The sequence below is a fragment of the Lactuca sativa genome, chromosome 1, assembly GCF_002870075.4.
Source record: "Lactuca sativa cultivar Salinas chromosome 1, Lsat_Salinas_v11, whole genome shotgun sequence".
NCBI lineage: Eukaryota > Viridiplantae > Streptophyta > Magnoliopsida > Asterales > Asteraceae > Lactuca > Lactuca sativa.
Window position 1 is genome coordinate 102,407,887 of NC_056623.2, and position 24,718 is coordinate 102,432,604.

At 31.9% G+C, this 24,718-nt stretch overlaps 1 protein-coding gene across 1 annotated transcript; it reads right to left on the reverse strand.

The window, feature by feature from the left end:
• Positions 1 to 10,561: 10,561 nt before the first annotated feature.
• LOC111899465 (E3 ubiquitin-protein ligase MPSR1-like) lies at positions 10,562 to 10,915 on the reverse strand. Its single transcript, XM_023895317.1, has one exon. The coding sequence runs from the start codon at positions 10,913 to 10,915 to the stop codon at positions 10,562 to 10,564; it is 354 nt and encodes a 117-aa protein (XP_023751085.1).
• Between the last annotated feature and the right edge of the window lie 13,803 nt (positions 10,916 to 24,718).

The window sequence follows — 24,718 nt, forward strand, 5'->3', positions numbered from 1 at the left end:
ACCTTCATTCATTTTCATAGAGAAGCAAACCTTCAGATCAGTCGGGTCTTAATAGAAGACTACTTTTTATACTAATAGGAAATATGAGATTTTCTTCGGTTATCATACTTATACAAACTTTTCATTAAACATTTACAAGTCTTTTCTTTACAGTTTTACAAATCAATGACACTAAATTACTTATAAATTCACCAGCTTAAATGCTGATCTACGCTTTCAAAATAACTTGTATTCTCAGGTCACCAGTAGACAGGTACGATGACTAGGTTTTGAGAAGACGGAGTAGTCAAGACTCGTCTTTTATTTTGATTACTTATTTTCATGTCTCATTCTATAAAAGAAAACACATGTATTAAAATTTTAATATTAATGCGATGGATGATGTTGTTGCTTGTTTACTACTTTGCATTGTTATGATACTTTTGTAGGGTTTTGAGCATTCTAACACTCTGAAGTGTACATGCAACCCTAAATACTTTGGATCTATGTTTTCTCTATTATACATACAAATATGAACTTTCCAAGGTATTCATCCTAACTAGCATAATAACATTGATTCAAATGGATATATCAAGTTTGAATTACATACCTCTTTGATGTAGAAAGTATTCATGAAGCTTGAGTGCCTAGTGCCCCAAGCGTGACACCTCAAATGGCTCACACAACACCTAAGACACATGGAATGACTTGAGAGAAATTGGAACACTTCATAAAATTGGCTAGCCCTTCCTATTCTTATAGTGACCGATTTTTCCCAACAATATGATCTTTATATAGTGTCACAATTAGGGTAAACCCTAATTGTCATGGCTTTCCATTTCCTTGGATCCATGGGTTCAAATACACCATGGAGCATCTTATAGGTTTTAGCCCAACTTGACAATCCGTGGAGCATTAGCCCACTATATAAGTATGGTTGATTTACACAATCAACCCATATATATAATTAGTCTTCTTTTGATCACTTAATTAATCCTAGATTAATTCTTGATCAATGCTATTTAAATAATCTTATTAATATATTAGAACTTATAATATATTAACCAACCTTAAGTGTTATTTCTCTCATTATAGTCTATCCAAACGCATGATGCCATGCATCCCAAAGGGACCATGCTGTGTCGTGTCAAGTCTTACCAATTATAGTTATGGACTTACACATTAATCCAGTAGTCTCCCACTTGGATAAGTCTAAAACTATTATTGCGTATGACTTCAGGAACCGACTGGCAATCGTAGCTCTCAAATGCTTTTGTCGAACTCTGACCTTGTAGATGAACTCTGACCTTTGTCAATGACTTGTCGATTAGATAAGGGATCATATATTCCTCCATTCTAGATATCATATTGACTGATACATAGATTATAATCATTCTTTCTGTCCATTTGTTGTTTCCCGGTTTCCGATTTATGACGACTGACTAATTGGACAAATCAAATCAGTCCTGGCCCGGCCGAGCACTTCCATTTGTCATCATCAAATCATCGATGGGCCCACAGATATCACTTTTATCCCGAAGGAAAAAGGAATGGATAAAATTCGACTCATATGGATTGCTCTACTACTTGTTGAATGATACACAAAGGCACGTTTTATAACATCGAGTTACCAATGCGTTTTAGTGCAATCAGTGTACAACTAACTCATAGTGACAGCTCGTATCTCTAGGTTTGAAGAATATAAGATATTATCGTCTCATGACCACTCGTGATAAAATCCATGAATTGATTCCAATGAGCGCGGTTTGAATCCAATACTCAGAACTTACGAGCACTCATGAGTGTTATAGCCCTTTGTCCAACATCTTAGACCTCTACAAGCCAACCCATGACAGTCTTAATTCATATCTACTTCCAACATATGACCGACTGTGGATGGTTTGAATAACTTTGTCATCCAGAACAATGACCTAGTTATTCAAGAAGTTAAAACATGCAAAGTGAAACACAATAATAATTGAATCCAATATGGTATCAAAACCTGTGAACATAAATAAAACACCTTTTATTTTTCACCATATGATTACACATTATTCATTGTATACTGTTTCAGCTATCAACATTATTCTTAAATTTAAAACACTAGTTGTCCGATGCTCTAAGCATGTACACTATGCTTTCTAAACACTAGTCATGCCATACACCAAGTATGCATACTATGTTTGTCTTTGATCTTTACTTTGTGAAATAGATCAATTGAACATAACTCCAATGATCCTCTTTTCACAATCCCAAATCCTTACTGCAAATGCAAGAATTCCAAATTCATGCCATATATTGAAATCTGTTAGATTCTAAACTTATATGCATTGATCCTCTTGCAATGATTATGCACAAAGTCAGAAAGACTTGACAACAACCATTACAGAGCATTCCAAAGGAGATCAGCTCCTTGGAAACAACCTTCTTGCATTAAGTTTCCTAATCTTACACAGATTGAATAATTTCTAACTTTGAAACATTTCCACATTCCATTTTGACTATCACTTCTGAACAAGAGTTGCCTCCTTACAGATTATGTCAATATGGTCCTTCCAGAATTATCACTATACTTCCAACTGTTCTTGAGCAACCAATCTTTGGTAAACCTTAGATTGTCCTCGACAATTGTTTAATCATTTTAGTCATATCCAATTCCAGACCTTTTTCCCTTCTTAATGCCCGAGGCCTTTGGAAAATTTTAGAAAGGATGAATATAACACATGTAATCGATCCTATATTCGAAGCATATGGGACACGATTCATGATGTCTCACATAAAGACTAAACCAGTCTTTTTCTATAACATTTCCATTTCTATTTGCTAGGTTCTCATAATTCAGATTATAAAAAGGGATGTCGTAATCATAATCGAATTTTAGAACACAAATAATGGACCCATATACATAATTTCCTTATGATGTGCCATTCCAACATGAAATTCATATATATATATATATATATATATATATATATATATATATATCCTTGACTAAATACGATTAAAACCTCAATCTAAGCTTTTAGATTTGAGATGAAGTATAATTTCCTCTCCCTTAATTATAGCAAAACAACTCTTTCCCAGTTAAAACTTTTTGTTTTCTGTAATTAACATTGCTAACTTGCAACCTTTATCATAATTATCATGCTTCCACTAACATGATGATTATTAGCATAACACTTATACTCCCACTAGCTTTGAGATGTACTTAGAAATCAACTCGACTTCTAGAAATCAATATTTTATTGACTTTCTTACCAAAGTTCAGATTTTTGATACTAGATTGCTTTGATAAAACTTTATCATAATCATACACCTTATCTTAGATAGCTCACAGGTGTGTCTAAACAATTTTAAGAACTATGAAAAGGGATGCTGTAATCATAGTCTTGATTGTTTAGACCTTTGCCACTTCTCACAAGTACATGTTAGTGTGCCGGTAAACCACACTTGCTTCACTAACGACTTTGAGAATGCAAATACCACATTTGCTATCTAGCTAAAATCTACTTAGTGAAAGTGTTTCTTCACCGTCATTTTCATGAATCCGAGAGAAACCTTATGCCACTTAGATTTAATGGTGTATGTGTTCTTATCCATGTGAATTGTCAAAACCATAGTCACAAGACAAGGATAATGACAAATCCAAACTCATATGCACTGAACTCAATCTTAATTTCTTGCCAGCTGGCAGCTCAAGGTCCTGCTATTCCTTCCAAGTTGTTGTGCAACCAATTGAGAACTCTAAGAACTCATATGCAAAGCCAACTTTAATTGGAATGGGCACAAAATTGTCAACACGATAGGTTATGAACCTCAAGTCGTGTGCTAGTGAAGAACTTTAGGTTTTTATTCTTGATTAGTTCTTGAGACTTTCAAGACCTTCAAGACTCCCAATGTCCTCTTGACATATATGACTTTCTTATCAGATATTTAAGAGATAGTGTGGATTCTAATCAAGACAAACACTTCACACAATTGGCCTTAGTTGGTCTTTGTTTTATCCAAAACATCACAACTTACTAATTTCAAATGTACAATAGTAGAAAAATTTTACTCTTACATTTGACATGTGTTTTAAACCTTCTCTAAGACATGTCACTCAAGTTACAATCTTGGAGTGTGACTCTAAGACTTGTATTGGAACGAAGTATGACTCATCTTCTTGATTTATCCATTTCAACAATTCAAGATTCCTCTTCTTAGTCATAAGAATGCACTAAGATTTCCTTAGAGAACTAAATGTGCTATGGTTTCTTAATCATTATGATGATCACAAAAACTGATACTAAAGTACTCTCCCATCTTTTTAGATTTGAGAAACTTTTATCTTTCTGCCTAAGTTGATTCTTCTTATTCGCTCTGTCTTACATTGGAACCTTTTTCCTATGTCTCAGAATTACACTTAAGCTTGTAAGTATAACCATATTTACTAAGCATTAGTAAATTATGACGAATAATCTTATCAATCTTTTGTGGTGGACTTGACCAGTGCACAAGAATGTGTACTCAATCCCTTAGTCCGTTACTTGACTCACACATCCATGTGAACAAGTAGTTAGTCTTAATTTTTCCAATGCTTGAAAGTTCTCATTCATCATGCTATACAACTTGCATGATTCCAAGTTTCTATCCAACTGAAAACTTGGGTGAAGAGAAGCTTTCCTTATTTGGTAAATTAAGACACTACCATAAATGAAAGATCAAATTCATATTTCCACTCTTGCTATTAATGGAATTTTATAAGCAACAAAAATTTTCACAAATGCCATTGTAAAGATATTTTAAAATAAATAAAGTTAAAATTTTTCCTTTTATTTAAAAGAAAAACTTTGCGGAAAACTTATCCTTACAATCCATATGAAAACTTGTTGTTATCTATTCCTAAGCAATATCTCATAACTCCTAAGAAGTAGCTCAAGAATCCGATCTTCAAACTATGCGATAGAAATCCATCTACGCAATCAGATCTAACATATTCTTTCTTTAAGTTTCTTCACTTTTCTTTGATTCTTAAAACATCACCATGTGGCCCAGTCACATCATGTATCAAGAATCTCAGAATAGAAACTTAGCAGAGTTAGATAGTGGACTTTACCTGAAGTAGAGTCGAACTTATTGACTTTAACACCCTTAGGTAAATTGGCAGCTTCACAACCAATGCCCCTTCCTTTGGCGATTTAACTTATGGACGCTTTGGTAATGGAACATGGGACTATGACATACTTAGCATTTCTCTTTACCATTTGGTCAACCGAGTTGACTATGGTCGATCCCTTTCCATTGGGAAGAGAGAGCTTTATTGGATATCCAATGTCATTATTGTCAATGTCTACTGGTTTTAGGGAGTTGATCTTAGCAAATAGATAAGATCATTAAGGGTCTTGTCTTAGTCTGTTTCATAGGAGTCCCAAAGGAACTCACTGTGTGACTTAGAAAGTGATTGAACCACCAACTTTCTCAATACTTTGACACCCAACTCTCCCGGCTTGTCAATATGTTACTAAATCTCCAAGATGTGACCACACATAGACCTTTACTTGCCAATAGGGCTTGAGTGACCTTAAACTTTTCAAGAGTTGTGGGTTAGGGAGAATAATTGGAGGAGGTGAAAAAAGTATGATTTCCATGGGATATCATCTTCATTTAGGAAAGCTTGTTTCAAGAGATTTGGGAAGATCATAAATGTCTAAACCAGACATCTTTTTGGGAGATATTCAAGATAGTTGATTTAAAGTTCTTAATATGATGCCCAATATGAAATATTAAGGCTAGGACCCAACAAACTATTTTATAACTTAGAAGAGGGATGCCGTAATCCAAGCTATAAAATATTTGAAGGTAGGTGAATGATGATTCACCAATTTCTACCAAGATAAACGAAATGTATTATTAGGTTTTAATTGGATTTGAAACTCCTAGATCTTTTGAGATTCATTGAACTGTTCAATGGCATTTTTCAATCTCGAGTGTGCCCTTCAGGTTTTGTGACTGGGATGCCGAGGATCACAAAACAAGGTGTGAAGTAACCATGCAAATATACTTGGTACCCTTAATATTTACCCCTTAATCGATGTGCCGGTTAACCACACACGCTCCACCGATACTATGATAAATATTAAGTTACCCTTTGCCTACCTTGTTAAGTCCAGGTTAGTGTGCCGGTTAACCACACACGCTCCACTAACGACTTAAACAAAGTGCAAAGTGTAATTTCATGGATTAGCACCTTATTCACTTTTTCCTAAGTAACTAAGATTGGGTATTTTTTAAAAGGTTTAGTTACTTAGTAGTTATCATTAATACTTTTAATGAAGGGAGAATTATAGTCCTTGTCCTACCCATTCGGCTAACGACCCTCCACCAGTCAAGGAAGCGGTGGGTGAGAGCGGACACCCATTAAACTGCCATTTTATAGGCAATAACCTTATACCCCCTTATAGATCGGCTTCGTGAATGAGGCCTACTAACGGTAAGAGTGACTTTAATCTTATACACACACACACACACACACACACATATATATATATATATATATATATATATTATTAACTTATATTATTATAAAGTATAAGGGTTGATTTTTAACTTTTAAAATTCTAAGGGCTAACTTGGAATTAAAGTATTCATAAGTGAAAACTTTTCAAATTCCAAAACTTGAGGGAAAGTTTTGAAACTATTCAAAACTAATTAATTCATAAGTTATGTGTTTAAAGTAGTTTTAATTAAAAGACTCTTCAAGTTCCATAACTTGAGGACAAGTTATGGAAGACTTTAAACTAATAAAAGAATGTAACTTTTTCTTTATTTTGTAACTTATGGAATTTAATTAAGGTTACACTTTTTATTACTTAATGAAGTGACTCTTAAACCTCCATAACTTGAGGACAAGCCTCTTCATTTTTTTTGTAACCATTGCCAACTTTTATGAGTTTTATGAAACTTAAATGTGACTTTTCATTTAACTTGAGGACAAGTTACAAAAACACATTTTAGAATCAACTCTTAGATTAAAATGGATTGAAAACACATAATCAATTAACTTTTCTATTAATCTAAGCAATTCATAAGAACAAGATAATTCAGATCAAACTTTTTCATGTAATTAGTCTAAACCTTAAACTAATACAAAACATGAATCTATTGACAATTATCTTTGAAATTGGATTAGCATGAACATTACCACATCAAAAACAAGTTTATAAGTCCAAAAACATCTTAGGGTAATGTTCCTAGTCCAATTCCAGCCAAAAAAGTCGAATATATGCTGTCTGGGGGTCCAGCTCGTCGAGCGCACGAACAAACTCAGCGAGTTGGATGCATTTTGCCTTGTACTCGGTGAGTCTATCAGTGGAATCGGCGAGTCTGCTGAGCAGATAACATAAAAACTCGATTTTTCAGCGAATTTTGCAAGTATAAAAAGAAAACAAGAAATCAAGCCTAGGCTCTGATACCACTGTAGGGTTTTGAGCATTCGAACACTCCTAAGTGTACATGCAACCCTAAATACCTTGGATCTATGTTTTCTCTATTATACATACAAATATGAACTTTCCAAGGTATTCATCCTAACTAGCATAATAACATTGATTCAAATGAATATATCAAGTTAGAATTACATACCTCTTTGATGGAGAAAGTCTTCATGAAGCTTGAGTGCCTAGTGCCCCAAGTGTGACACCTCAAATGGTTCACACAACACCAAAGACACATGGAATGACTTGAGAGAAATTGGAACACTTCATAAAATCGGCTAGCCCTTCCTATTCTCATAATGGCCGATTTTTCCCAACAATATGATCTTTATATAGTGTCACAATTAGGGTAAACCCTAATTATCATGGATTTCCATTTCCTTGGATCCATGGGTTCAAATACACCATGGAGCATCTTATGGGTTTTAGCCCAACTTGACAATCCATGGAGCATTAGCCCACTATATAAGTATGGATGATTTACACAATTAACGCATATATTTAATTAGTCTTCTTTTGATCACTTAATTAATCCTAGATTAATTCTTGATCAATACTAATTAAATAATATTATTAATATATTAGAACTTATAATATATTAACCAACCTTAAGTGTTATTTCTCTCATTATAGTCTATCCAAATGCATGATGCCATGCAACCCAAATAGACCATGTCGGGTTGGGTCAAGTCTTACAAATTATAGTTATGGACTTAGACATTAATCCAACAACTTTACATGACGTCCTCCACCCTAGAACGTTTCCGCCGTTCTTGGTTTTGGGGTTTGACAGTTTGATGTATTGATCGAAATGGTGAGATCGAATTAAATGTGTTTATGAGTAAGAGCCTAGAACTGAGGAGATAGGAAACTAGTTGCTTTTCGATGCTTGGTGAACTACATGAAGTCCTCCTACATTACCTTTGGTAGATCTACCTATCGAGCATACCCAATAAGATGTTATAGTCCAAATGTAGCCAATCTCAACTTAATGGGTTAGATCTCCCATGCTTACGTGATTTGGGTGACATAAGTGAACTGTGAAAAGCTTTAAAGAAAGTTGAAATATTTTTCTAGGTTTTTAGTGAAGAAGACAAAGGGAAGAAAACTAGAAATGAAGGTTTTAAAACCGATTTAACTGTAGAAATTTGGGTCGGACGAAGAAACGATGTTGACACACGTTAAGATTTCAGGGAGCATTAATGCAAACTACTCATTATTCTTATTGTTTCAGTCAAACCAGATGGATTTGTCATTTTGAAGTGATTAGGTGAAATGACTGTATGATAAACATAAAATGGGTTTTCCATTTATTTTGTGTGCAATAGATGATCACTTTAATGAGATTTAAAAACCATTAAATCAAATAACCGTTGGAATTTACTAAAAAAAATTATTATTAAAATGTTTAAAATTTTATTTAAAGTAGAGTTGGGGAATTTTTGATTAAGTGAATAAGGCTAAAATCATTTATTGAAGAGAGCAAAGTCGATTTCGATATATCCTAGATAGAAGAAGCAATCTGAGATATAAGATACTAGGTGTTAACCCCGTGTATTACACGTGTTGATTATAAAAAATATTAAATATTAAAGTGTAACATTAAATATTTTTTAAAATAAAATTTCGAAATAATAAAAGAAGGAAAAACATATTCATTGCAATTTATTGTCATATTTATTACAATAAATACTTTACATATATAAGTATAAGTATTATATGATTTTTTAATTTTAAAATTTGAAAAAATCTATAAAATGACATGTGGATATTATTTATTCTAAAAATACTACAAAATGACAAGTGTCAAAATTAATAAGAGATTCACAAGTGGCAAAATCTATCTTCATTTATTAGGAAGGACTTTTAAAAAAATGAAACATCATCGAAAATATGATATTAACCGAGACACGTGAAAAGTCATTAATGGATATCATAGGTAAACATGTACCATTGAAAAACTTAGAGGTTGGTTTTGAAAACTAAAGAGACATGGAATTTTTCTAGATTGAAGGAACAAGGTCAGAAAGACTAGAATCAGAGACAACTAACCATTTATTAGATTGGAGTTCTGATTCACAGATTTTTGACGGATGCACATCTAATACGAAAAATTCGTCGGATAAAATTTTGGAAGTTAATATGAGTTTTGGGCTAGGCGTATATTAAAATTAACATATTCTACAAGACTTGGTAAAATGGACAACGCACAAAATTATCATAATAATTATGCCAAGAAAATAATAACAATACAAATATTGTAGAAACACTAGAAGTAATTGTATATGTCTTTACTTATTACATTATATCAAACAATTTTATATTGAATAAAAAAGATAACAAACAACATTGGTAAATTATATCATCATATTACATCTTCATTATAATTCATATATTGTAGAATACTCAGTAAAATGAAAAAAGCAAAAATGAACATCATAATTATGCCAAGAAAATAATAATAGTACAAATATTGTACAAAACCTAATAATAATTTGATATGTCTCACTGGCATCTTGACATCACATCATTGTGATGATTTATCCGCCTTCATTTTTTTTTTTTTTGAATCCTTTAATCTACCATACAACCAACTATATATATATATATATATATATATATATATATATATATATATATATATATATATATATATATATATAGAGAGAGAGAGAGAGAGAGCTAGGTTCAGGTGTTTAAACTAATTATTGTGTTATTGTATGCATAAATCTGGACCAATCAATATTAAATAAAAATTAAATAATTAAATAAATAAATAAGAGTAATAAAGTAATTTTGTAAATAACTTCTACAAATACTTCCTGTATTATGCTAGTTATTTTGACTTTGACCTAATTTCTTCTCATTCTTAAATACGACGTTCATTATCAAAGACCCTATTCCACCATAAAAATCTTCCATCAATGACCATCCCCTCGATTTACAACAACGCCTCACCACTTCCACCGATCCCCATCAACAATCTTCTTTGTACCAAATATCATCATCGCCATCGTTCATAATCTCATAGAATAGAGGAAGGTCGGAGCTGGCTTCTATTGTCCACTAAATTGTTGCACGCTGCTCTTTTTCACACACTCACCCCCTCAACTCTCTATTTCATCTGTACGATTTATCTCCACAGTCGGCATGGCGTCGATCGACGTTTGAGGCGCCGGTGGCTGGCCGTCCTTCCTCATCAGATCGTTCATCAGGGATTCGAAACCAGTAATAGCGCCACCTATGATCACCACCATTCCTTGCGTCACCGGGTTGACCAGGATGATCCTGTCTAGTGACGAACCCTGATGATGAAGACTGTTTGTAGATTCGTGATCTGGATGTTCGGAATCGCGACTTGAATCCGATTCCGGCCTGGTAGTTGTGAAGCCTGAAAGGAAAGGCATCTCCATGAGCCTCTCGATCAAACTAGATACTAATAACTCTAGTTCTAAAGCCATTTGAGCACAAATTTGTATTGTTTAGTGGGTGTTTGAGTGTTTTTGCTACTAGATCAAAATTGAAATGAACAGTAGAAGTGGAAGTTGAATTTGAAATGGGTAATTTTTTGGGAGAGCTTAAAAACGAAGGGGAAGAAGGGTGTAGAAGGCTCTCGAATGTTGTGTTCATACATGTTTTTTTTTTTGCTATAATACGCCAAGGGGTTTCGTTAATGCGTTGGATAAGATGAATGATGATATTTTTGTTGGAGTAATCCAGTGTGGTGGCGTGCTGTTGGTAAAAACAAAGATGATGTGGAGGAGGCAATTACCATGGTAGGTTTATTTCAGATGACATAAATTTATAATCACAATCCATATTTTTTTCCTTTGAATTAAGTTGCTAAAAATGTTCATTTTTTATGTTTCTGATTAGGTTGAAGCTTTATGAGGTCAATTGACACAAAGGGAAGGAGAGTTGGTTCAAGAAAAGGCTGAGGTTAAGAAGCTTGCAAGTTTTCTAAAGCAAGTTATTTTGACTACTGTAATTGTTTGCATTTTACTTAATGCTTTTTAATTATTGAAAGCTTTTTATCATATTTTATTATGTTATGATAATGTTGTGCAAGATTATCCATTGTGTGGGTTCCTAGAAAGACATATTGAAAAAGATGGATTTGATGTTTTATTTTAATATGTTCAATTTGAAAGCGTTTGCAGGCTTTGACAAAAACGAGGCTTATGAGGTAATTCCAATTTGTTTGGCTGCATTTTATGAATTGATTCATATTTCAATTTATGTTTTTTTTTTTTATTTATTTATGATTTAACACATCATTTATGTGGACAGTGCAGGATCTTGACAATGTTGAATTCTGAAAAGGTATCAAGTATGTTTATGTAGATGATTCAATGGATAATATTAGTGAGATTCCAATACTATTGGAATGGAATCACGTATTCCAATTCTTTGGAATGGAATCATGAATTCCTATTCTTTTGAAATCACAGAAGTTGATGCTTGAAGAACCGACCACAAAATTAAAACGAACCCCATTATTCATTTAGAATGTATTAGTCGGTGTTAGATTTTGATGTTTTCTTTTCCATTTTGAAAGTTTTTTTATTTTTATTCTTTAACAATAAATATAATTCTTAACAATTTTCACCCGTATTCTATAAGAAATAATGTATTTTTTGTTTTTATTCTTCAGTTTATTATTCAAGAATTTATTATTCTACAAGAAGTGTTTAAATTCATGATCAAGAATTAGGTTCAAGAATATTTTTATTATTTATGGTTGAAGAATATTTTTATTATTTATGGTTGAAGAATATTTTTATTTTTGAGTAAATAATTGAATAAATAAACATATTCTGTCAGAATGCCCGAATTAAATTAGTTATAATTCAAGAATTTATTATTCTACAAGAATTGTTTAAATTCATGATCAAAAATTAGGTTCAAGAATATTTTTATTATTTGTGGTTGAAGAATATTTTTATTATTTATGGTTGAAGAATATTTTTATTTTTGAGTAAATAATTGAATAAATAAATATATTCTATCAGAATGTCCGAATTAAATTAGTTATAATTCGTAAAATCAGATTTTTAAAATTAATAGAATCTATGATCCCTTAAAATATGCAATTTTCCTTTATTAAATCTATATTAATTGACTAAAATACCCTTGTAATTAAATTAGATGATATTTTTCAATTACATTTAATTCAATAATATATATTAATCACTTTCTTAAAATAAGTAAAATTGATTGGCCCACAGTTATGTATACAATAACACAATAATTATTTGAATAGAATAACTTAGGCATATATATATATATATATATATATATATATATATATATATATATATATATATATATATATATATATATATATATATATATATATATATATATATATGAGAGACTGCAAATTTTATTGAAAAGCTGTAGATTTGGAACCATCATTCCCACTTTTTCTAGAAAACCATTAAATCTATTTTCGCATAATAATCTTGGATTAGTCGGACTCCTGGATGCTTATCAGAAACTGCAAATTTCATTGAAAGGCTATAGATTTGGAACCATCATTCGCACTTTTCTAGAAAATCATTAAATTTGTTTTGGCATAATGCCTTAGTAAAGACATCAAAAATTCCAACGTCGGATGGAAAAAATGAGCTATATGTTTTCATTAATGAGGTGATCTATAATAAAATGAAACAAAATATCAATGACTTTAGTCATCAAGTTCTAGATCAGATTATGTGAAATGGTGATAGAATTTGAAGAGTCATAATAGATATGATTTTTCTTTAATCGGAAAGCACGATACAATAATTGGGACTTCATGTATAGGACTTGTGAACCACAGATAGCTACAACAATGTATTCAGCTTCGCTCGCTCGATGAGAGGGTTATAGACATTTGTTTCTTGGATGACCATCTCACCAACCTATTACCAAGGATTTGACATCCTCAGGAGGTAATTTTCATGTCCATTTGTAAACCATCATAATTTGAGTCTATGTAAGCTTGAAGTAGGAAATTGTGGCTAAAAGGATACCAAATTCCTAGCGACTTAGTGTCACGAAGATATCAAAAGATTTGTTTCACTGCCAGAATATCACAAAGATATCAAAAGATTTGTTTCACTGCAAAAAAATGAGGACTCTTTTGATCATCTTGGAATCAAGCACAAAGACAAGTTAAAAACATGATATTTGGTTGACTTGTAGTAAGTAGAGTACAGATCTAATCACGCCATAGTATTTCTTTTGTTCAATAGGTATAAGATATGGTATGATTAAATAGAAATGTGAGTACCTTCTGATCTATTATCTTGGTAGTTAGCCATGATCATTAATTTATAAGATTTTTTATTTGATTATCTGTTTGAATCACACTTATCATAAATTTCATTTGCATTCTTTCTTTTAAGGTTGCTTAATAATTAGATTTAACAATGGAAGTATATATCTATACCTTAGATGTTCGACACACTTACTTACCTAACCTATGTTATTCATGATCAAGTACACTTCCTTCCTGGTCTAGATAGTTTCAGTTTGGTTTGTCGGCTTTTAAAATTTTAAAACTAGATATGCATTTAGCGTTTATAGAATCAAGTTCTGTTGTCAATATCCGATGGAATTGTTTTCAATTTATTTCATTTATATTTTATAGCCTATCATCTAAACATCAAGATTTTACACAACATGATGGAATCTATACTTGTGAACCATTCAATAATTTAGTAAGATGCTTCATTTCATGACCATGAATAGCTTAGTTTGCTTGTTTTGTTAGTCTTCAAGTGTTTTTCTTTTCCAAAACTGAAAACATGGTAGAGTTTTTTTTTTATTTATTTTTATTTATTTATTTTTTATTTTTTTATAACGTGTTTTGGTAATTTGATTAGTTCATTTCAATGATAAAATAACTTGAGTACAATTAATGTTTTAGTAACAATAAAACAAAGGGAAAGATATATGATGGATTTGATAAATCATACACGTTGTGCAGTAGATGAAATACTATTATTTTTATATAATTTGACTATTTGAGACGCAAGACTATTAGTTCACATATAAGCTACCTAATTAAATTAGTATCGACTTAAATTCTTGTTCATTAATATCACTACATAATCAAAATAGTGCGCACTTCATTCTCTATATAATGGTTATTACGTTATCATTTGTTGTAAGACATCTATACAAATTAACAAAAGGCTATAGGATGGCATTTCGTCCATTTATAATATCTTTTGGGGTTTTTATTTTCACAATTCACAATATTTGTGGTAGAGAGCTTGTTGGAGAGTGGAAGAAATCTCTTAAACCTGGTCAGGGTACTAGTAGCATTGGTTTCTCCACGAGATGCATAGCATGTGGACGAGGACATGAGAATATTATAAAAAATAAACTTGAAGAAAAACATGGAGGAATGTTTGACAAAGGTATCAAACACAACTACATTGTTAATACTAGAGAAAATGTAGATGGTTCAAATAACACTGACAGCAATAATGGAAAAAACAACATGATCGGAAGTGGAAGCAACAATGCTGGCATCAATGGAAGCAGAAACACAAATGGCTCTTATCACCTCCCTGGTAGCGGCAATAATGGTCCCATCATCGTTTCTGTTGGAAACCAAAACGGAAATGGAAATGATAATATCAGTACAGGATCAGGAGATGGAGAAGATATTGGTCGGAAGTGATGATCTTCATTTATATATGCAACTTTTAGAATAACATGGGAGCAAACATCTTACTACGCGTATATACTTTTAGGTAAACATTCAAGGATGAACGTTATATGTAAGATTGATGTTTTATATGTCCTTATTTATTACATATGTATGGAGTTAATAAATGAATAAATGATCTAATATCTCCGTTCCTAGTCATATTTTTATGTATTGACCTTAAAAAGAAAATTATAAACTTTTTTTTAGAATGGAAAACACACACCCATTACATCTTAGTCTTAAATTGCACATTTGTCCATAATAGGACTTAGACCCTCAAACCCTTAAAAGAGAAACACATTGTCAAATACATTGATACCGCTAGGCTGAAAGTCCAATCCATAAATCTTTTGGATCTCTGAAATCACATTTCTATAAAATTTCAATAATCCAAGCAAGATAATAAATATAACTAGGCGAATATGTGTGTGTTGTGCAGAACAAAACTGTACATTTAAACTTGGCAAATAGATATTGAAAATAACTATATTATTGATGTTGAATATGGAATAATAAAATTTTTAACAACTATGTTATATAAAATTGTAATGATTTTGAATCATATTATAACATCTATTAAAACCATATAATTTAATAGCCGCTACTCGTGGTTGAAATGTAAATAAATCTAAATATGATTATCAATTTAGTTTTATATTTAAAAAAATGTTAATGTTTTAAATATTTTAAAAAAGTAGTCTGCAAATATTTTGAAGTTTATTTGATAGTTTTATTTACTTTTTTGGTTTAGTATGATATTTAAATGATATTTTGATTTAAATTTTGGATTTAACATGATAGTTAAATTAACATTTTAAGTGTATTATATTGATAATTTAAAAAATCTAACAATAATATTATAATATTTCATATTTAATAACATTTTTAAATTAATAATTACTTATATTATGTTGAAATCTGAAAAGTTTTGATGTTTCAAACTCATGTGGTGTAAATAAAAATGGTATGTTTGATAGTACACCAGGTGACTCCGGTTTTGTTGTGCATGAATATATTAATATGGACAGTAATAAATATATATCGTTAAAAGTATTTAAATCAATGTCATTAGCTATGAAATAAATAAATTGCAAAAATAGTTTTTATTGTAGAAATGTACTACTTAAATTCATATATGATATATATGATAATATATGTTTAACACTAAAATTAAAATAAAATAATATGAATGATACTTGTGATAATTAAATTAAGACAAAACTACAAAAATGGTCCCTGTGGTTTCTTATTTTATGTGGTTACGGTCCAAACGTTTGAAAAGTTGCAGATTTGGTCGTTTTCAACAAGTTTTGTTGTGGTTTTGGTCCGTCATCCGTTAAGTTCCTTAAAATGACAATTTTACCCCAGAGACCATTTTCACAGTTTTGTCTCATTATAAACTAGATGAAATGAAAGTGTTTGGCATCAATACTAACGATTTCGATGATGAGAGACGACGATTTTGCGTATCCCATGACTTCGTTGTGGAACAAATAAAATTAACAAGAACTATTATTATAATCCGATAAAATAATATTTAGTATATGAAGAAAATAATAAATTATAAGTAGTAATCCAATAAAAATAAGCTTAAAAAAAAGAAATTACAAAAATTAACTAAAAGATAATAATAATCCAATAATATAATATTTATTATGATGTAAATATTATATATTAAAAACTATATGTATTCATATATCATAATTCAATAAAAAATAATTACTTTGACAATTTTTTTTAAAAAAGAATTAACTAAAATAAATTAATAATCCAATAAAACAATATTTAGTATATGAAGAAAATAATAAATGAAAAGAAATAAAAGAAATAATCCAATAAAAATAATTTTAAAAAAAGAATTAAAAATATCTACTAAACGAAATTAATAATCCAATAATATCATATTTATTATGATATAAATATTATATATTAAAAACCATATGTAATTATATATAATAGCTCAATAAAAAAATTACTCTAACAAAAAAAATAATAAAAAAATCAACTATAATAAATTAATAATCCAATAAAAAATATTTATTAAAATAAAATAATATATATTAAAAATAATATTTATTAATATATAACACTTCCATAAAAAAAAAAAGAATGTGTGCAAAAATGGTTCTTATGGTATGGTAAAAGACAAAACTGCGAAAATGGTCCCTGAGGGTAAAATTATCATTTTAAAAAAGTTAATAGCCAACCAGTTAAACTTAACGGATAAGGGACCGAAACCACAATAAAACTTGTTGAAAAGGACCAAATCTGCAACTTTTCAAACGTTTGGACCATAACCACATAAAATAAGAAACCACGGGGACCATTTTTGCAATTTTGTCTTAAATTAATATTTTAATCAAGACTAAACTGCATCAATGGTCCCTGTGGTTTGCTCAAAAATGCGACTTTGGTCCAAAAAGGTTTTAACTAGCACCAGAGGTCCAAAGTTTTCATTTTGTTGCTTGTTTGGTCCAATATGTTTTGGGTTTTTTCAAAATGACGGATTTGCCCCTGTTAATATGATTTTCTCTTTTTTCTTAATTGTTTTTCTGATTTTCAGATTTAAAAAAAAATAAAAATAAAATAAAATAATCTCTCTCTCCCTCTCTCTCTCTCTCTCTCTCTCTCTCCTTCTTCATTTGTTCTTCATGGTTCTCAAGAACCCCTCATCGTCGACTCCACCGTTAGCCTCAATCGCCTTCAGCTCCACCTTCAGCCCCTATCATCTCTGCCACCACCGTCCAGTTGTAAACACTTGCTCCGATCTCGTCGCCAACGTTTATATCTGTAAACCTTCGTTTTTTTTGCAAAGATTTTCGAAGGATTTGTTTGTCATCTTGATAATTAGTGAAGTTTGATGGGCACTGTAATCAACAACATCATCATCAGAATAAGTCAACACCCAGATTGAAGCTAAAATCTCTAATGATATGATCAAACAAACAACATCAAATGACTTTAGATCCTCCTCAGTAGTCTTATAATCAGTTTTCCAGAAAATGATCAAAGTCCAGTTTAGAGCCATCAAAGTGTTCTTCAGATTTTACACCATCTATCTCTTTTCCTGATTTATATACAAACATACGAAGATGAACATGATGAAGACCTGGGAACCCAATGAAGATTTGAACTAACATCAACACACATACACCCATAACAACTAATCTAAGTTTTTCATAAACATATGAAGCTCAAACCAAACTCAGATTTAATAAGGTCAACATAAATCGACACACAAACACTCAAAAACACATGAACAATCAAATTTGTAAAGCAATAATAACAATCATATTTATAAACCCACAAGAACACCTGATTACAGGATTTGTAGAGTCACAAGAACTAATTACCTGATTTGTAAAACCCTAGCCTTCTCATCCAAGACTTCCCTTATTCCTCCCTTATCACAATCCCTAACAACTGGACATGTAAAAGATAAAAAAAGAGATAAAATAAGGGGTTTCGATTCTTTGTAAGTCACAATCCCAAACACCCCTCCCTTCGCCCACAGTTGAATCGTTCGTAAGCACCTCCTCCAACTACTATTCCTTCGTCATCTGATCTATTCCGATTCTTTGTAAGTCACTATTATAGAGAGATGATTCGAGGAGCTTCACAAATTAGGGTTTCAGTTGCCGCCCTTCGGGTTTCTACACACACACACACACACACACATATATATATATATATATATATATATATATATATATATATATATGTTCATTCGTTACATTATATCGAACTATTTTTTACGAAATAAAAAAGATAACACACAACATTCGTAAAATTTATCATCATATTACATCTTTATTACAATTCATATATTCTAGAAGACTCGGTAAAATAGAAAATGCAAAAAAGAACATCATAATTATGCCATGAAATAATAATAGTACAAATATTGTAGAAAACTTGAAAATAATGGTATATGTCTCACTTGCATCATGACATCATATCATTCTAATAATTTATCCACCTAAAATTTTTTTGTTGAATTCTTATAATCTATCACACACACATACACAAGGCAAAAGGATCTGCAATGGTTTCATTGGAGGATCTTGTGTCCGAGGTGAAAATTTTTGATTTCTTGTCATGTTGATCTTCATCATCATTTGGTTTTGTAGTCTTAGAATCATCAAGTGCATCACCTTGATTTTTGGTTTAAAAATAGTGTCATCCGATGTAGCAATAAACACTGAAGAAGAAACTGTACGAGGAGAGCCAGTTTTCTTGGATTGGTCTGAACAATAGCATTTTTCACACAAGTATTGACATATGTGTTCTAAACACCCGAACTAATAGGAATAGATGGCCTCTTAAGAATCTTAAATTGTATGAAGGTATTATGATTCATAGTAGCTGGAATATTGAGATAAATAATGTTGTGCCAATTGTTTTGTACTACAACAATCCACATTGTAACGGGTTGGGTCTATCCACCCGAATGTTGATGCTATTAGGATTAGACTATTTATAGTACATACATGCACACGCTTTAGGGTTAACAAGTTGTATCGCCCTACATCACCTTTACGAAGAAGTTCATGTTGAACTCTTCTAAGGCTTTGATAATATTAGTCATTCAACACTTTTTTATCAATTGTTCTTATTGTTTGATTAGCTTTACTATTTTGAATCTATCGATCATTAGTTTATTGTTTCAACAATTAGTATCAGAGCAGGAGATTGTGTAATACATATGCATATCTTTTGTCCAGTGTATTAGGGTTTTGAGTATTTGTAAGATCCGTTCTTGTCGTCTTCATCCTTCTTATTGACTGTAGACGGTAGATCTGGTTTGTTGTTAAGCCCTAAACTTGATCTTTAGTTTTTACACATCTGATTCAAAACAGGGTTTTGTGAATCGACAATATGCAACCCGAAGATCCTCACATTCTTTCCTTTAACTTGTCCAACAGCATAACATCAACTATGAGAATCCCAATCCTTTTTCTATAGGATTATGAGGTATGGGCACTGCACTTCGTAGACTACGTTTTTGGTCTTGAAGATCATTGTGTTGGATTGGGTGTCTAAGCCCATAACTATAATTGGTATGTACTTGACCCGAGAGTAGCATGGTCCATTTGGGTTACATATTGCCAGGACAATTTGATAGGATGGACTTTTGAGAAGAGGCTATTTATGATTTGTTAATAAATTATAAGTTCTAATATATTAATATGAAATCATATGATGTAATTAGTATTGATCAAGAATTAATTTGGAAATAATTTTGTGATCAAGAGAGACTAATTAAATATATGGGGATTGATTGGTAAATCATTCATTCTTATGGTGTGGGCCAATGATCCATGATTCTTTAGGTTGGGCTAAACCAATGTTACAACCTACAGATGATCCATGGGGGTTTAAAGCCATGGAGCATAAGGAATATGGAAGGTCATGCACATTAGGGTTTACATGGTGTAACCCTAATCTTGCCACACTATATAAGAAATCCCTTAGCATCCAAAATAAGACACTAGTGATCCTTGGAGTTCCATGAGCCGATTTTTTTGCAAGAATATTCTTCTAAAAGTTATCTTTTGTCTAAAGGTGTGTTGTGGTTCCATTTGAGGTGCAACACTTGGGGCACTAAGTTCTTAAAGGCCAAACACAACAAGTTCTACAAGCCACAACCAAGAGGCAACTTCATAACTCAATTTTATGTTGCGTATATCATTTTGTATGATAGTTGTAGGTTTAATGCTTTGGAAACAATATTGCATGTATAATTAGAGAAAACATAGATCCAAAGAATTTAGGGTTGTATGTGCACCATAGGATGTTGTAAAATACTAAAACCCATCACATGGTACCTTGATATGGGAAGCTATAACCCAATAGATGTTTGCTCACATTGCAACAAGAACATTCATCAAAACTCAAGCTGAATACAACACTCTTCTCATTGAACACACAAACATTCCTCAAGATAAAAAGGAGAAGTTAATGAGTTACATCAAGGCAATGAGAATAATCAGGTTCGCTCTTCCTCCAAACACGTTTTGTCTGGTATGTCCATGTGGTACAACGAAGGAGATATGGGAAATGTTGAGAGAACTCTACTCAAGCGATGTAAATCTGGAAAATTCTATTCAAACTTTGCTTTTATCAGAGTTTGGTGCCTTTGTTCAAAAGCAAAAAGAGAAACTTGATCAAACATTTAATCGTTTTAATCACCTATTAATTAAGATGTTCAAACACAAGATCAGGCGTGAACCGATAGAGCAAAAAGTCACGTTTATGAATGGTTTTAGATAAGAATGGAAAGTTGTAATTTCCACAGCTAAAGTTCATGAACATGTTAATAGTTATCCTTTGGCAAAGTTTGTGGGAATTTGGAGGTCCCACAAAGATGAAGTAACAAAAGATGTTAAGCTTGTCTCTAATATGGTTTCGTTGGCCCTGGTTGCAAAGGGAAATAAGGTTGTTGAAGAAGATTTAGAGTCTGATTTCTTAGATTGTGAGATTAGGAAAGAAGAATACGCTCTGGTGGTGTCAAATTCCAAAAGGTTTGCTAAAAAGAATTTTGGACACCTCAAAAATAGGAACTAGCAAGTGAACTACAGTTCTGACAAAGAAATGGATGAGAACCTCAACAACTCATAAAATGATGAGGTGAAGAATGCAAAGAAGCTGATGGGAGATTGCGGCTATTACTGCAGCCATTGTCATTTGAAAGAATCATTTGGTCAAGGAGTGTATGTTGAGAAGATTGAGTGAGAAGAAGGATGAAGAAGATGATGAAGCTTACTGTCTTCAAAAGATAGAAGAGCTTAAAAAAGAGAGAGTTGTTGATAGTGCTAAGCTTGCTTTGCTTGTGTAGGAAGATGGTGATGAGTTTTGACGTGTTGAAGTCTGGTCAATTGATTCGGAAGACAAAGAAGTTTAGAAGCCCACACATGATGGTTTTTTGGTAGTGGAGTATAGATTCCCTGAGTACAAGGGAAGATGCTTGATGGTTTTCAGTGATGTCTCTGAGTAGAGAGGATATGCTACTGATAGCGGGCAAGCCTCTAACAACTGTTTTTCTACAAGACCTGTTTCTGAACGGTTCGGTGAATGCGAGAAAGTCATCAGTAAGGTACAATCTATACTCCAATCTCTTAATATTCTTGTCACTCATTACGAATCTGAATTAGATGATCTGAATTTTACTGTCTAATTTTAGTGATAGCTTAAAAAGAACATGTTTAAGTAATTCTAACCTAACTGATCAATTCAACAGGATTACGCACAAGTGTGAAGAAAGATGGATATGGATACAGAAGTTGGAGTTAGAGCTGACTAGGTCTAGGGATGATGTTATTGATTTAAAAAGAGACAATTTAGTGCATTTAAAACAAAGAAATATTTTCTGTTTGAATGCGAATCGGTTATGTTTTAACGTTACTCAATTGCATCTCGACTATGAAATTACCTGTAGATTGCTATATGTGAGAATCCATTGTGTCCTCGGATGAACATAAAAACATGTTAAAACAAATGTTGGATGAAACTGATAAAGAACATATTAAATTTGATACTGTGCAAAAATTTGACTCTTTATGCACAAAATTGAGTTCAGAAAACACTTTTGATGCTGAGAATGTTTCTGAATTTGATGAAAGTGACATGAGTGAGATTTATGTAGAGAATGAGATTGATTGTTCAAAATTGGTACAAAATGACTCTGAATCGAAGAAAAAGTTAATTTCTGAAAACTCAACTGAATATGTTCATGCTGTTTAAAATAAAGGTTTGGATGTTTTAAAAGTAAAAGCTAAAGTTTTTCTGAAAGTACAAACCATCCATAATCAAGTTTTCATAAATAATGGACTGGACAAAAATCAAACATCAGAACTTACGTCCTTAGTAGATGATGATAATGCAGATGGTTGCGATGAATTCTTTTGGTCTGGACCAATTGATAACTTTGATGAAACCAAAGGTCTTTCTGAAATGACCTCATGGAAACCAAAGTGAGATTTGTCGCAGAACCATTAAATTGCGTTAACCCTTGTAATGATAAAGTTGGTCGAAGTTGCACCACATATGTCCCAAGTGAAACGTCTTCCAAACAGATTGACATACCTATTAGAAAACAGAAACTTAGGGCTTACATTCACAAGTCAGATGAGGAACATATTACGGCAACTAAATGCTAGATATCAGAAAAATGTAACAAAAAGAAAGCGATTCAGGAAATCTAAAAATTCTAATTCTGTTAACCAAGAAAGATCTGCAAATCGAAATGTTAAATTCACTTGAAATCCGAAACTAATTCGTTTTCAAAGCCACAGCTTCAAATCCACAGGTTTCAAAACCAAAGTTTTTCCAAAACCATCATTCGTAAAACAAATGAAACCTTTGGAAAAGACAAAACCCAATTTTCTCCAAAAACAGAAGTTTCAAAATCGTTCAATACATCAAAAGATGTTAAGTGAAAAGGAAAAGTTGTTTCGGAACCTGAAATTTTCTTCAAGAAATCCAAAGCAAATTTGAAAAAGGAGGAAAAGAAGTTTATGAAAAATGTAGCGAGGCAACACATAGAATCTAAACAGAGAAATATTTCTTTTAAAGAAAAGAATCCCAAAGATAATAGGATTGTCGTTTTCAAAATCACGCAATGGGATAATTCCACGTTAATAAAGAGATCTTACTTAGGTGATGAAGCTATAATGTATCTTGTTCTTATGAAAACATCACGAGGACCTAAACAACTTTAGGTTCCTAAATCTCTCTTATTTTTGTAGGTAATCAGTGACCAATGGTACGATTCAGAATGCTACATTGACAGTGGTTGTTCGCGTCACGCGACTGGTATGAGAGAAGAGATGACGGAATTTTGATCAGTGTAGGACGGAGGCAAAGTGAAGTTCGCGAATAACGCCACAGGAGAAATCAAAGGGTATGGAATGATGATCAATGGCGAATTCTCAATTTGGAAGGTAGCTGTGACACCCCGAAACCAGGAACGGCGGAAACGTTCTGGGGCGGAGGACGTCATGTATAATATCAACAACAATGTAAATTAGTAAACAAGCAACAACATCATCCATTTCATTAATAGTATAATTATTATACAAATGTATTCTGTCAAATTTTGATAAACACTAAAGCGTAAATCAAAATGAAAGATAAGTCTTGAACAAGCTTTATCTTCCTTTCTCCTTGCATCGGTACATGTCTATGATGACCTGAGGATACAAGTAAATTTGAAAGCGAGTATCAGCTTTGAAGCTGGTGAGATCATAAGTATTTAGTGTCTTAATTTGTATGTAAGTAATTGTAAGTATATGTATTGTAAGTATTGAAAGTGTATATGAACTGTAAGTATTGAAAATGTATATGAAGCAACTGTAAACGTTTGAAAAAACCTAGAAATCCCTATGATTCCTACTAGTATGTGAAGGTGTCTTCTACCAAGACCTAACTGTTCTGAAAGTAGTCTTCTACCAAGACCCAACTACTCTGAATGTCTGTCTCTTGTAAGAGTGTGTATTTTCCCAAGTATAACTATCATTATCCAAAAATATATAGTTTCTACATTGCCGTGCGTCGT

Coding starts and splice junctions, on each gene's coding strand:
- LOC111899465 (XM_023895317.1), bottom strand. CDS start 10,915: ATGGCTTTAGAACTAGAGTTATTAGTATCTAGTTTGATCGAGAGGCTC.